The sequence below is a fragment of the Nasonia vitripennis genome (genome assembly GCF_009193385.2).
Source record: "Nasonia vitripennis strain AsymCx chromosome 2 unlocalized genomic scaffold, Nvit_psr_1.1 chr2_random0011, whole genome shotgun sequence".
Lineage (NCBI taxonomy): Eukaryota > Metazoa > Arthropoda > Insecta > Hymenoptera > Pteromalidae > Nasonia > Nasonia vitripennis.
Genome location: NW_022279618.1, coordinates 396,141 through 409,649, shown reverse-complemented (window position 1 = coordinate 409,649; position 13,509 = coordinate 396,141). Strand labels below are relative to the sequence as shown.

Genomic DNA, 13,509 nt, shown 5'->3' with positions numbered 1-13,509 from the left:
TATTTGCATTTTAAACCTTAAAATATAAAAATCTGAATGTTTGATCCGGACTCCGACAACCTCAATACAGTAAAAAGATACCTTTTTATAGTAAAAAAGTAGCTGTAAAGTTTCAGAATGGGCCTGACCTTCTACTAGAAGTTATGTAGAAAACAAACATGATATAATGGCCAATAAGTGGTTTTATATGCAAATTTGACACTTGCGGTGCGACCGACCGCTAATGCCGTGGCTCGAGGAGAGAGGCGAGGAGATGGTGATTGCTTTACCTGCTGCAAAGTGGGGCAACAATAAAAAGATTCCACAAAGTAAATGCTCAATAGAAAAAGTTTTAAATCATAATTTTTGTTTTTATTTCATAATAAATCACTTATCTAATAATTCAATTGAAGTACTTTATTGAAGGCAGTATACACATACGTGGAACACTTGTGAAATTTAACTAATTATATACATACACGCACATATATCACTAATAATTAGAGAAAAATAATAACTATTAAACAATATTATTATGCACCAACAATATATGCAATACAATTTACAATTTAAAATTGAAAAGTTTAAACAAACTAAAATCTAGAATAATATAACTAAATATGGAGTGTGAACTTCAATATTAAAATTGGACAAACGATCTGAATCATTAACTACATAAATGTAACTATAGAATAACACCATTAGTAATCAAAGGCAACTTCACTTCTTACACAATTTGCTAGCATGACTCCATGGCTTTTACGGAAAATCAGAAAATTATTAATATGCTAAAATACATTAGCTTACACTTTTAACGCACAGAATGATATAATTTGCTCAATAAATATAAATCTCATTAAACTGTAGTAACAGAATTAAGAACTATTTAGATAAGAACACATCTATTTCGGAGAGAGCACACAGTGGCGCTGTTGTCATTGAGCAAGTCCCAAACTGTAGGCCTTAACGACATGACATAAACCGTCATAAGTGCCATACAACATTTCGTAGATGGCGGGACTGGTGTACGTTGCAGTGTCGAACTGCTATTCTGGCTCCGGTATAGCCGTGGCTGCTAGACAGATGGAAGTGTTGCCACTGTCGTGACTGAAGATTAGGCCCGTTACACGCAAAAAGGCACAGAAACAAATAAATACTGACCCACCATGTTAAATAAGTATTATCCCGTAGGGCAGCATTTATCAGGAATAGTTTAGTCTGTTTCCTTAGCTGGAATAATGCTATTGCAAAAAAGGTGCCGTTGTTAATTATTTTCTAATCGTATTATTAACTTATAAATTTTTCATAAAACGTGCATCGAAAACGCGCTTTTCGCCTACGAAAAAGTAGAGCGAAAGTCCAGTTTGTCAAGCCTTGGCGAAAGGCCTTTTTAGTGTTTTTGTGTGTATATGTATAAATAAACACACTCAAACACACATATACATATATCTTAAGGCGAAAATGTTTTTTTCCTAGGGGTAAAAGTAAATTACTTTTCAAAATTTTCAAAATTCTGCTTTTTTAGGCAAGCTAAAAAGAGCGCTATCGAGGCCCTGATTATAAAAAACACGGTACATAACAAGGGGCGAATTGGCTTTTTCTGACTCAAATGATGATTGAGCCCTTGTGTCCGTCTCGGGCGCCTGCGGCGCCTTGGACTTCTACTAGTGCTCAATCATCATCCTCGCTTAAAAAAGCCAACTTTAGCCCATAGTTGTGTAATGTACTATTTCATGTTATTATCCCTCTCAAAAATATTTACATCAAATTTTACATAGAATTTTATGTAAAGATTTCAAACTATTAGATATAAAATTTCACATGCACGAATAAAATTGTAAAACGTTACGTAATATTTCACATAAAATTTTGCATACTGATCTTTATGTACAATTTTATTTAAAATTTTACATAAAGTTTTACAATTTAATTGATTTGCGTAATATTGTACACATAAAAGTTCTAAATTATTACATAAAATTTGATGCAAAATTTGGTGTGAATATTTTTAACAGGGTATCATTACAATCCCTAAAATGTTTTATACACAAATCATTGGTCATTAAAATTTAACATTATTTTTTGCTGCAGCAGATTAATAAAAGTATTCGAATGAAACTGACTAGTTTTATTTAGATTATGCAATTGATGAATCTGAAAAATTGATCTATTTCATAAGAATTCGAATTTCTTCAATAAAGCATGGTCAGTATATTGAAAATACCATCCGATAATACAACCGGTAATTAGAACAGGAAAAAAAGACGATGTTTCCTCTCATCGTCAAGTCTTACCTCATTACAGTTCAATGAATTTATCAACAATATTTGAATATCTGCATACTTTGTGTGTGTATGTAGTGTGTCTATGTGTTCATCAGTGAACCTTTAAATATCGGCGAGTGCCTTATGTGAAAAGCAAAGCGTTTCGCTTTTAGCGATGTTTGCCTTTACGGCCAGTTTAAATGGGTGCTTTTTTACCAGGGTATTAAAATATTGAGTAAATAACTATTTCTTAACACGTGCATGGAAAAAACCCGTTCCTAAGCATCTAAAGTGAATAACAAGCTTCTCATTTTAAGCGTGCGGGAGGGAATTATATCCTCCTGCTGCAGCGGGAGGGAATGGCTATTCCCTTCCGCTACTCAAAAATGCGTTAAAATTTTCAAAAACTTTCAAACAAAATTTTTAAACATTTTCAAAAATTTTTTAAATTTTCAAAATTTGTATATCTTTTGTAAAATTTGTAAATGAATTTTGAAAGTTTCGCACGACTCAAAATGAAAAATTTCCTATGCATTCCTATGCATATTCACTCTTTATGCATAAATACGAGTCTTTACATGCACTTGTCAAAAAAAGTACAGTGTGCAACAAGGGGGGAGGGCCATTTTTACCTGGGGTGAGATTTAAGCACTCGTCTCCGTCTCGGGCGCCTACGGTGCCCGAGACTCCAACTCGTGCTCAGATCTCACCCTCGTTAAAAATAGCCCGCCCCCTCTCCTAGTTGCACAATATACTATTTTCACTCCCTTCTGGTCCATCAATAAAAATACACTTATCCTGTTCATAATTTAAACTTACTAAAACTGCATCATATACATTTTTTGATTAATTTTAAGGGATGCGACTTTCTTTTGTAATTCATCTAGCATATTAGTTTTTTTATACAAAAATGTTGCATTATCAAATTCTTCAATGTACATTGTTATATTAGGCAAATTAAAATTCATTAACGGCAAACCGTTTGCTTGCATTACTTTTTTAATTGCATTAAGTGCTATATTTCCACCTGCACATTCTTCATATTTAGAATGATAAAAATTCCTCTTATATTTCTCATATAATTCTCGTGCATTAATAGGGTTTATGAGAAATACAAATAAAAGCAAATAATTCACATAGTACTGTTAGAAACTGTATTTGTACTGCTTCTTGTAAACATTTGTCCTACTTTCCATCTTCATTGACAAGCTGTTTTGCTATAGCAGCTTCATAAAATGTAGGATATAAAACTCCGTCAACAGTACGTAAGTTTCCAAATGAGGTTGACCTTTTAAAATGTAAAAGTAATAATCTGATAAAGTATCGTTGTCGGTCTTTTGGATATACTAAATACATTCTGCTTAATATTGGTTTATAAAATTTGTTCTTTTTGTTCCATGTTTTCAGTTTTTTGTCAAATGGGTAATGTATTGGTATATCAGAATACAAATAATTTCTTGCATCAAGATCAGTTTGATTTAATTTAAAAAATGCGGTAAATGTCGTTTCTGTTATTTTATTTTTAATTGTTTTTTTCTTTTCTTTTTTGAAATATACAAATTGTTGATCTTTGCCGTGAATAGCTAATCTTTTCATAATATGCGAAATTTCGCGTAAACAATATTCTATTAATATGTGCATAGCTTCTGGAGGACTTGAATATCTTGTATTAAGATATTGATTGATTTCATCATATTTGTACTCGTCTTTTTCCTTACATAAAGTTTGATTTATACTGTTATCTTCTTCAAAATTAATATCTGTATTACGAATTTTAACAAAACTACAGTCATGATCTTTATAACAGTATTAAAATAAGTATTTAACACTTTAGACAGTTGAACATACTTCTACATTAATATATCATTTAAAATTTAATAATAAAAAAGGATTATTAGATACAACAAATCGATTACCAGCTGTCTTTTGAGAATTTCTGTTTTTATAATTAATTTTTATACCATTATTTCTTCGTTTGTATATCGATTATCCTGTTGCTTGAAAACGTGTCTTATTATTATAAATTTTTGGAAAATTTTTTGAACATGTTTATGTCATGATCATGAATCATAAAATGTTTTACATTGCTATGATATATAAGTGGATGTCATTGGATCAGTGTGTTTATTTATTAGAGGTATGCTAATCGGTCAATCATGCCTTGAATATATAACAATATCACGTTCGATCGTTGAATGATAATCTTCACCAACAAATATCATTGCAACTTCATTAAATGTAGTTTCATTATATCTTTTTTCATCTAATTCATCATTATTTGTAATTAACATTATAATAATTTTTGGTTGGCAATTCCTTTCATTAGACGGTTTTAATTCTTCTTTTTCTACCTTATACATCCTTTTATAAGCTCTAGCATATGGATTAACTCTTCTCAATAAACTGTCTAATCGACTAAGTAAATCTAATTTTATTGCCTCAAGATTACTTTTATTATTTATGCGTTGAATCGTTGTCATTTCATTCTGAAACGGTCATGACTCTTCTCGGACCGTAGCGCGTATGAGATTTTAAATTTTAGAGAAGAGCAGTAATCATTTACTGATCTACGTCCGAATTTTGACAACAGATCATAAATAGGAAAGTAATTATATATAGTAGTGTATTATTATCATATAAGACAGGTCCGGGATGCCAGGTAGTGGAAATTTATTTCAATAATAAAAGTTTTTATAACAAATAAATGTATTCAAATTATATTTAAGGATAAGAATATTGCATTAATTGTTGCATATATTCTGTGTCACAAAATATATGAATAAATCCGCTTTGATTTTTACAAATAAGATTTTAAGTAGATACGCTTGAATTTGTGTTATCTGCTTTAGTTCGAAATTTTTATAAGTGTTTGACAAGTCTTTGAATTTATCATCTCAAGGCGTGAGTTGCTCTTGAGAAGAGACTAGGCGCTTAAGTGGCGCTGGAGCTAGTGAGCTAATACTGGTTGTGCGGGTCCTTTTATAGGCCACGGAGAGAGCGGGAATCGAGCCGCCGGTAAAACTCCGGAATCAAATTCATACTTGCACACACTCATTCACACCTATATACAAAATTCATTTACACACTTATAATATAATGAGTACGCCGCACCGCCGCTCGCTCTCTACTCCTACTCTCATTATAATTGCGCCGCTGCGCTCGCCGCTTGGTTTATATAGATATAAGCGCGTGTTACGCGCTCTCCCCGCTTTCTTACTGCTTGCCGCTGTTGCCGCTGGCTGGCTCGTGGCGCTGCTGTTGTACTGCTGCTTTGAGCTCAGCTGTCAGCTGTGGCGCGTAGCTTCGTATTGGGAGTGGAGAAGCATAAGATGATCTTGTATAATCTAAAATGTTGTTTCATATAATTTAGTATTTAATATGTATACATTTTTTTGCGGAGCTTGTACAGGGTGCTACAATCCAGAACGTATAATTGACCATATTTTCGTGAATCATTTTCGTTTGGATGCAAAGCATAAACATTATGATATACTTGGCCACAAATTCTAATAACTTGCGAACCCATACCAGATAATTTGTCGAAATCAGCTCCAAAACTTGCAAACACTAAAAAATTATTTTATGATTGCATACACGCCGTGTAATAATATGTCGATTTGAGTCTCAAGTATCGTATACTATTTTATAGCACTGCGTGACCAAAGTCCGTGTTTAAGTCACGCCCATCCGTAACCTAAATAGTCCTTTATTGACGTGGGACGAAACAAGCGCACGTAAACAAATACATAATCTACAAACAAACAAACTACTATACCACAGATCGATAATGGCAGGAAAAAAAGAGGGAAATCTACGTTTTGATACACAGCAAGAAAACAACAGTCAGCATATTATTCCAAAGAACACAGCAAATTCATCAGTTGAATAAGGGAAGCACAAATAAATTTAATCGACGAAATACAAAATAGCCTAAATGAACAAGAGCGAACATATATGGATATTGAGTCTTTCAATAAGGAAAGGACTAGTAGTAATGATCTAATTTTGTATTTAAACATTAGAAGCCTAAATGCCAATATCGATAAATTACAAATCTTTCTTAAAAGTCTAAAAATAAAACCTTACGTTATTGTATGTACAAAGGTATGGAAACTAACACACTATCAGTATTATAGAATAAAAGATTACGAACTTTATTATAATCACGGAGACATCAACAAAAATGATGGTGTTGTGGTCTATGTAAATAAAAATGTTAAACATACTAACGAAATAATAGCTATAGGTAAGCTTAAAATATTAAACACTACTATCCCTCTAAATAATAATAAACTACTTGAGATCTCATCCTTATATAGATCACACGGACTGAGTAGCATAGAATTTAATCAGAACCTAAAAACTTATCTAGAACATAAAAAAAAGCAAAAAACCATATTATAATTGGTGATTTTAACATAAATATTCAAGACTATAATCATGTAAGCATGGAATTCATGAACAACCTTCAGGAAAAAGGTTTCCTCCCAGGTTTTACTAACACCACCAGACCTACAAACATAACTATAAATGAAGGAACTTGCATTGATAATATCTTTGTCAAAACTGATTTTCTACGTACAAAATCACTAACTCTCATGACGCCCATTACCGATCACTACCCACTTTTCCTAGAATTAAAAAATGGAGTATTAAAACAGAATAAAAAAGAGTCAGAAGGAGATATATACTATTACAACTATAAAAAACTATATAACACTGCTAGGCAAATAAATTGGTCAAAATTTAAGAATACAAATGATCCAAATGAGAATATAAACGAAATGATAAAAGAAATCCAATATTGCGTGGAGAGTTCGAAATATAAAAAACCAAATCTGCGGAAATCCAAACAAACCCCCAGGAAAGACTGGATAACAAAAGCGATTCTAAATTCCTGTAATACAAAAGAAATATTTACAACAAACTCAAACAAAATCCGAATAATGAAGAACTAAAAGCAAACTATAAACATTTCGTTAAAACTCTAGATAAAGTTATTAAAGAAGCGAAAATCGAACATGAAAAAAAAAACAATTGAGAAAAATAGGGATGATCCCAGAAAACTCTGAGCCTGCATTAATAGCAAGATAAGCAAAAATAAAAATAAAATAGATACTACTATCAGTCAACTAAAAACTGAAAACAATACTACAATAACCGACAAGAACGAAATTGACAACAATATGAACCAATTTTACTGCAAACTTGGAGAAACATTGAGTAATAAAATAAATACACCAAGAAATAAAAAACTAGAATTACCTAAAAGCAATCCAAAAACAATCTACATCAAGCCAACCAGCGAAATTGAAGTTATAAAAATAATAGACTACATGAAACTTAAAAAAGGTGGTATTGATAAAATAAGTGCAAAGGCACTGAAAACTATAGCTACTATTATTGCAGATCCCCTTGCCCACGTAATCAATCAATGTATCGAAATGGCAATCTGGCCTGATATATTGAAGGCAGCTGAAGTGATACCAATATACAAAGCTGGGAAAAAAAACGAAATGGAAAACTATAGGCCTATATCACTAATATCAAATATTGCTAAAATCTTCGAAAAAATTATACATAATAGAATAATAGAATTTATATGTCAAAGTAAAATATTAGTAAAAATCAATATGGATTTAGAAAAAACATTGGAACCGAGGATGCATTAAACACGATCTCAAAAATAATATATGAAAACCTGGACCAAAGTACACCGATAGCTATTACATTTCTAGATCTAGCAAAGGCATTTGACACTGTTAATCATATAATACTTCTAGACAAGCTTTATGCATATGGTATAAGAGGCAAGGGGCACCAACTTATTACAAGTTACCTAAACAATAGGAAGCAAAAAGTAAGAATAGGTTCGCATACAAGCGAATTCGAAAATGTAAATACCGGCGTCCCCCAAGGTACGATACTTGGCCCTTTGCTATTTATACTTTACGTAAATGACTTGCTAATAAATATGTCAGAAATCTCCATAATTTCTTATGCAGATGACACTGCAGTAATAACTACTGGGAAAACTTGGTCCGAGGTTGAAGTAAAAATGAACAAACACCTCGACGATATCTCTACACGGCTCAGGCTAAATAAATTGACACTCAATGTTCAAAAAACAGTATACATGACTTTTGGAAATTACTGCGTTAGTGTGCCGAAAAAAATTGAATTTAAAATTAATAATGAAATAATAAAGAGAGTAGAAGAAACGAAATACCTAGGCTTAATTTTTGACACGAACATGAGATGGGATAAACATATTGAATACCTTATAAACAAGACAAGATACCTTGTTTTTATCTTCAGTAAAATCTCCAAATTCATGGACACAACTACTCTAAGAATAATTTACTACGCATTCTTTCATAGCCTGATTAACTATGGAATAGTTGCGTGGGGTGGTGCGTATCAAAATAACCTACAACTGTTACAAGCGGTCCAAAAAAGAATCATAAGAATTATAAACAAAAATACCTTTCAAAGTGTTAACCCACTTAACCTTCAACAATTATTCGCCTACGAAAGCCTACAGTACCACTACAATAGCCTCAAAGATCAGTATACAAAATCATCAAGCATAACAAGGAAAAAGCTAATAATCCTACCGAAGTATGCTAAAACTATTAGTACAAAAACTAGCTACATTAAAGCTATCAACATCTACAATAATCTACCAAATAATCTCAAAATCATATACTTACGGAAAAAATCAAACTTCAAGAAAATACAAGATTGGTTGAGAAATAATGAGTAAGATAAGTACTCCCACTACAATTGACTGCAAGTAACTTAAATCATGGTTCTTAGAGATGTCCAATCAGGAGCATGGTGAGCAACAGAGAGTAATATCTTCATTAATACAGGATTTAATGCAGCGCAGAAATGATATGAAAAGTAATAGACAAAAAACTGAAATAAATTCTGTTTACTTAGATATTAGAACTTACATTTGCGCTAAGGGCAAATGTAACTCTCACAAAATACGTCAACATCGACGCATTTCCAACTACAACTATAAAAAAATGATTTTAACATATCAGAATATTACAGATAGTTTAGACAACATAACGAATGAAATAATAAATACCTGCATGGTCAAAACTACAAAAAATAAAGCAAATATAAAATTCATTAATTTCGTAAAAGCAACTGCAAATGAATGGGATGATAACAAAAATGTAAACACTGAAAAATACAAACCAATAGAAACGGTCTTCTCTATGATAGATGAAATGGCTGAAGAAAATAGCAACAAAGCAAGGAGTAGAGAAGTGATGGCCGCACCGGGCCTAAAAATCACAGAATCAGCCAGTCTCAGAATGACGTATGGCGACATCAACTATCAAGGATTCAACAAAGCTTTTTTCTATTTTGATAGAGGAATACGAGGAAAATAGCTTTTTAAGAACTCAGTGTCCTCACTTAAATTACAATCACCCTACAAAGACATAGTAATCATAGATGATATTGTTTTTACGTCAGACTGTAAATGTGACTCATCTAATCAGCACAAAGAAATGTTTCCACACTATAGAGTTACCTGTGCTGTCGGACTCACATGCCCGGCTAGGCTCACCTCTACAGAGAAACTGTCATACTTAAGAGAAAAAAGTGCAACAACGGAAAGATTTATGACAGCAAGACAAATGTTAATTCGGAACTGGTGAAATTGTGAAAGCTGTGAAAAGTGCCATGATACAAAGTAGAAATTTTAATCTTCAAATGTTTTTACCGTTAAACAACATCAAATTATAACACAAAAATATAAAATCTTAGAATCGTGCAATATAATCTTATTTAATGTGATATTTAATGTCGTAGCATTACTGGTTTAAAAGACAAAAATATAGAATCATTTACGAACACTTTAGAAAATACCAACTAATAACTTATTTTTTTATATTCAACAGTTAAATTGATTATATGTCATTGTTAATTTTTTATGTACATACTAATATTATATACTGTTATCAGAGTTGGGGCGAATAGAGTCCAGGGGCTCCTGTAACCCAACCTAGGTTAAGTGTGAATGAAAAGGATGGTATGATCTACGTCTGGAAGTCCGACAAGGATTTATGCTATTCCTACGTATGAATGGAGGCTGGACTGTATGTAGTATGACTGGAGGTTATTGCTGTAAAGCAATAACAAACCAGTATTTATATGTATTCTCGTTATCTCTGTTATCCGGACCTGTGAACAGGAAATACTGTTTTCCTCTGCAGGAATTGCGGCGTTATAGTGTGTTATTGTGTGAATAATATCAACTCTGTATCGGGTGCAAATGTTTGTAACTCTGGAGTTAAATAAATAAATAAAATAAATTTTATCTGCCGAACAGAGGTCGATCCCCAGGACCAAACAAGGAAAAGTAGGTAATTTTATTCTCTTCCAAATGCATTTCAGCTGAATTGTTTGTAACAATGGGATAATTGAAAAAAGGCAAAAAAGTGTTTTTCAAAAATCAAAAAATGGCCAGAAATATAACGGTATACATACACATACACACACATCCATACGGACATTTTCTAAAAACACTTAATTTGAACTTCTAACACACCAAAAAGTATTTTCTAGAAGTTTTGACGAAACTCAAAATTTTACTATTACAAAGCTTGCTCTAGGAGGAAGCAAAATGATCGGATGACCGTTTCTATATCGTTCCTTAAAACTATACGATAAAATATGTAATTTTAAAGGACATTTCATCCTGCTAGCACATTTCTAGCCTGATTTGTGTTATTTTGAGCAAATTTTTTCAATTTATTCTGCAGATTTAGCACTTATAGCCATAAAGAATACCTTAAACGTAATAGGATGAGTTTTTCAATAATTTTCCTTTTATTTATATAATTTGAACTTAATTTCTGTAAATGTTCAATCCTCTAGATCATTCCTAGCCTGAGCCGTCTAATTTTAAAACAGATTTTTGAAAACCTCTTACTGTGTGCCGCCTAATTTTAAAACATATTTTTGAAAATCTCTTACTGTGTGCCGCCTCCGCAGGCGTTATAAGTTGCAATATAACGTTGACAGAGCAGCCGAGCGCGCTCCAGAAGGTGCGTAGACCACTACAATTACAAATCAGGAGTCGAGAGAGTTCTCCGCCGCATTGCGGAAGTACGATCTCGTCGGCTGTTTTACGTTTTCCGTCAGAAAAACCAGCCCTGTTACAACTGCCCTTACGAGAATATTTTTACCACGGCTGCTTACTGCCCTACGGAAGCCGCACGCGCGGCAAAAATCTTCTACTTTTGCCCCTTGTTGCATACTGTACTATTTTTGCCCTCATATTCAATAAACGGGCAAAAACATTTCTTCGACCGCATTTTAAAAATTTTCGAAAAATCAAAACTCAGAAATCATTACATGCGTTACAAAAAATATGGAGTGCACCAGGGCTGAGTGGGTTTTTGACTCGGTGAAGTTGCAGTCGGTGTTGTGCTAACTCCACACTCGGTCTAAAAAGCCCACTTTACGCCTTTGGTACACATAATATACTATTTTACGTCCTTAAATATTCTTAATTACTAATATTATTTAATTGTAAATCTTATAGGCAAAAACCAAACAAACAAATGGAATAAACGATAAAATATTTGAAGTTCATATGAAATATTGTCACTGGCTTATTAAAAGAAATGATAAATTAAATAACCGACTGAAATGGATGACACTAGAGAGTGAAGGGAATAAATATGGTGTGACGTTAGGCGCTGAAGTTCCAGTGTGGCAGGCTAATATACATGCAAGCATCGGCAGATTCCTATTTAATATTATAGTCAATGACCTAAAACTCGATGCAAATTACATTAAAAAGAAGAAAGCTTATCATGGACGAGGACATTATATTCCAGCATTTTTTAAAATATTTCGACATAGTGGAGTGATGCTGAAAGAAGAGGTTATTATATTTTGAGTTAAAATTATTGATAAATTGCTTTTATTTTCTCCTAGAGGAAGCTTGGTAATAGTGAAATTTTCATTTTCCAAAAACTTCGTAGAAATGCATTTTGAACTGTTGAGAGTTCGAATCATGCGTTTTAAAAAAATGTCCGTGCGGATGTGTGTGTGTGTGCGTGTGTGTATGTGGCGTAGGCAGAGCAAGCTCTGTAAAGTGGCCCTCTGGCACTGGATTTCCACAGGTTGAACAATACTTCTGTGGGGCCCGTTAACTAGCTCAGTTAGCTTCTCCCTTCAAGTTTGACATTTCCATACATCTTCCATTTACCACGGTGATTAGAGGTTCAAACTCGTCTTTTTCATTCTGCATTGTCCAGCCGTCTGCTTTCTGCAGCATCGTCTGGTCGTCTTTTTCGAGCAGCATCGACCGGTCATCCTCTGGACAGACTTAAACCCGACACCTACGTTTATCTGCATCGGGTGAGGGAGTCTGGGCTCAACTCAGTTATCTACGTTCCTCAGCATCGGTATAAGGAGCACTTAGAGGTACTCAACCCTAATTCCTACCTAACTCTGCACAGGGCAGGGAAGTGAGAGCTCAACTATGGGACCTATGTTCCTCTGCATCGGTTCGAGGAGCGTTTCGTATTAACTACTTAATGGCCTTCGTCTAGCAACAGTTTTACTCGGCTGTTTCGTCTTGTACTTCCCTTCTATTCTTTTCGTAATTTGTAACCTTCTTGAGAATGGTCCTTACGTAACTGTTTGCTGCGCACCAACCATCCTTTGTCGTCAGCATAGCTGTTACCACAGACTCAGGTGTCACCCTAGTCTGGAGGTAACACTCGAGTTTTTCTCGTTCCATTTCGGATCACGAACAGTCACAGAAGATATGCTTCGCATCTTCGTTTGCTTTCAAAAATACGGGGCAATTTGGGTTGTCTCACCAATGTCTCCTCAAAAACTGCATAAGGTAAGTAATTCACTTTTCCGTGTCGTCTTTTGGTCCAGTCAACAATTGATGGTATGAGGTGGTGCGTCCATTGCCCATTTTCACTGGAGTCCCATCGACTTTGCCACTCAACTAGGGTTTGTTCCTTCACGGATTTCCAAACTTTCTTTTAAGTATTGTCACCACGCCGGCTTTCTTTGTATATATTCTTTCGTTCTGTTGCTAGAAGGTCAATAGGCGGTTTACCTAAGATAACTCACATTGCATCTTCTGATACTGTTTGGTAGGCAGAAGCGACCCGCAATGCACTTCTCCTATAAACTGTTGACAGCTTTTGTGCGTAGGACTTCACCAACATGGCGTCCGCCCATATTGAGGCACTGTATAACATAATTGATG

The 13,509-nt window shown here is 33.7% G+C and overlaps 1 protein-coding gene across 5 annotated transcripts in view; it reads left to right on the top strand.

Annotated features, from left to right (window-relative positions):
* LOC100113753 (DNA-directed RNA polymerase, mitochondrial) overlaps positions 1–13,509 on the top strand; it is a 233,499-nt gene that overhangs the window by 104,949 nt on the left and 115,041 nt on the right. For all 5 annotated transcript variants that reach the window (XR_004345217.1, XM_031925528.2, XM_031925531.2 and 2 more), the window contains exon 8: positions 11,815–12,159. Coding sequence is in view for 4 of the 5 variants with exons in the window: in XM_031925528.2 (XP_031781388.1) it covers positions 11,815–12,159 (345 nt within the window). In the remaining variant the exon portion in view is untranslated. The remainder of the gene's footprint in view (positions 1–11,814; positions 12,160–13,509) is intronic.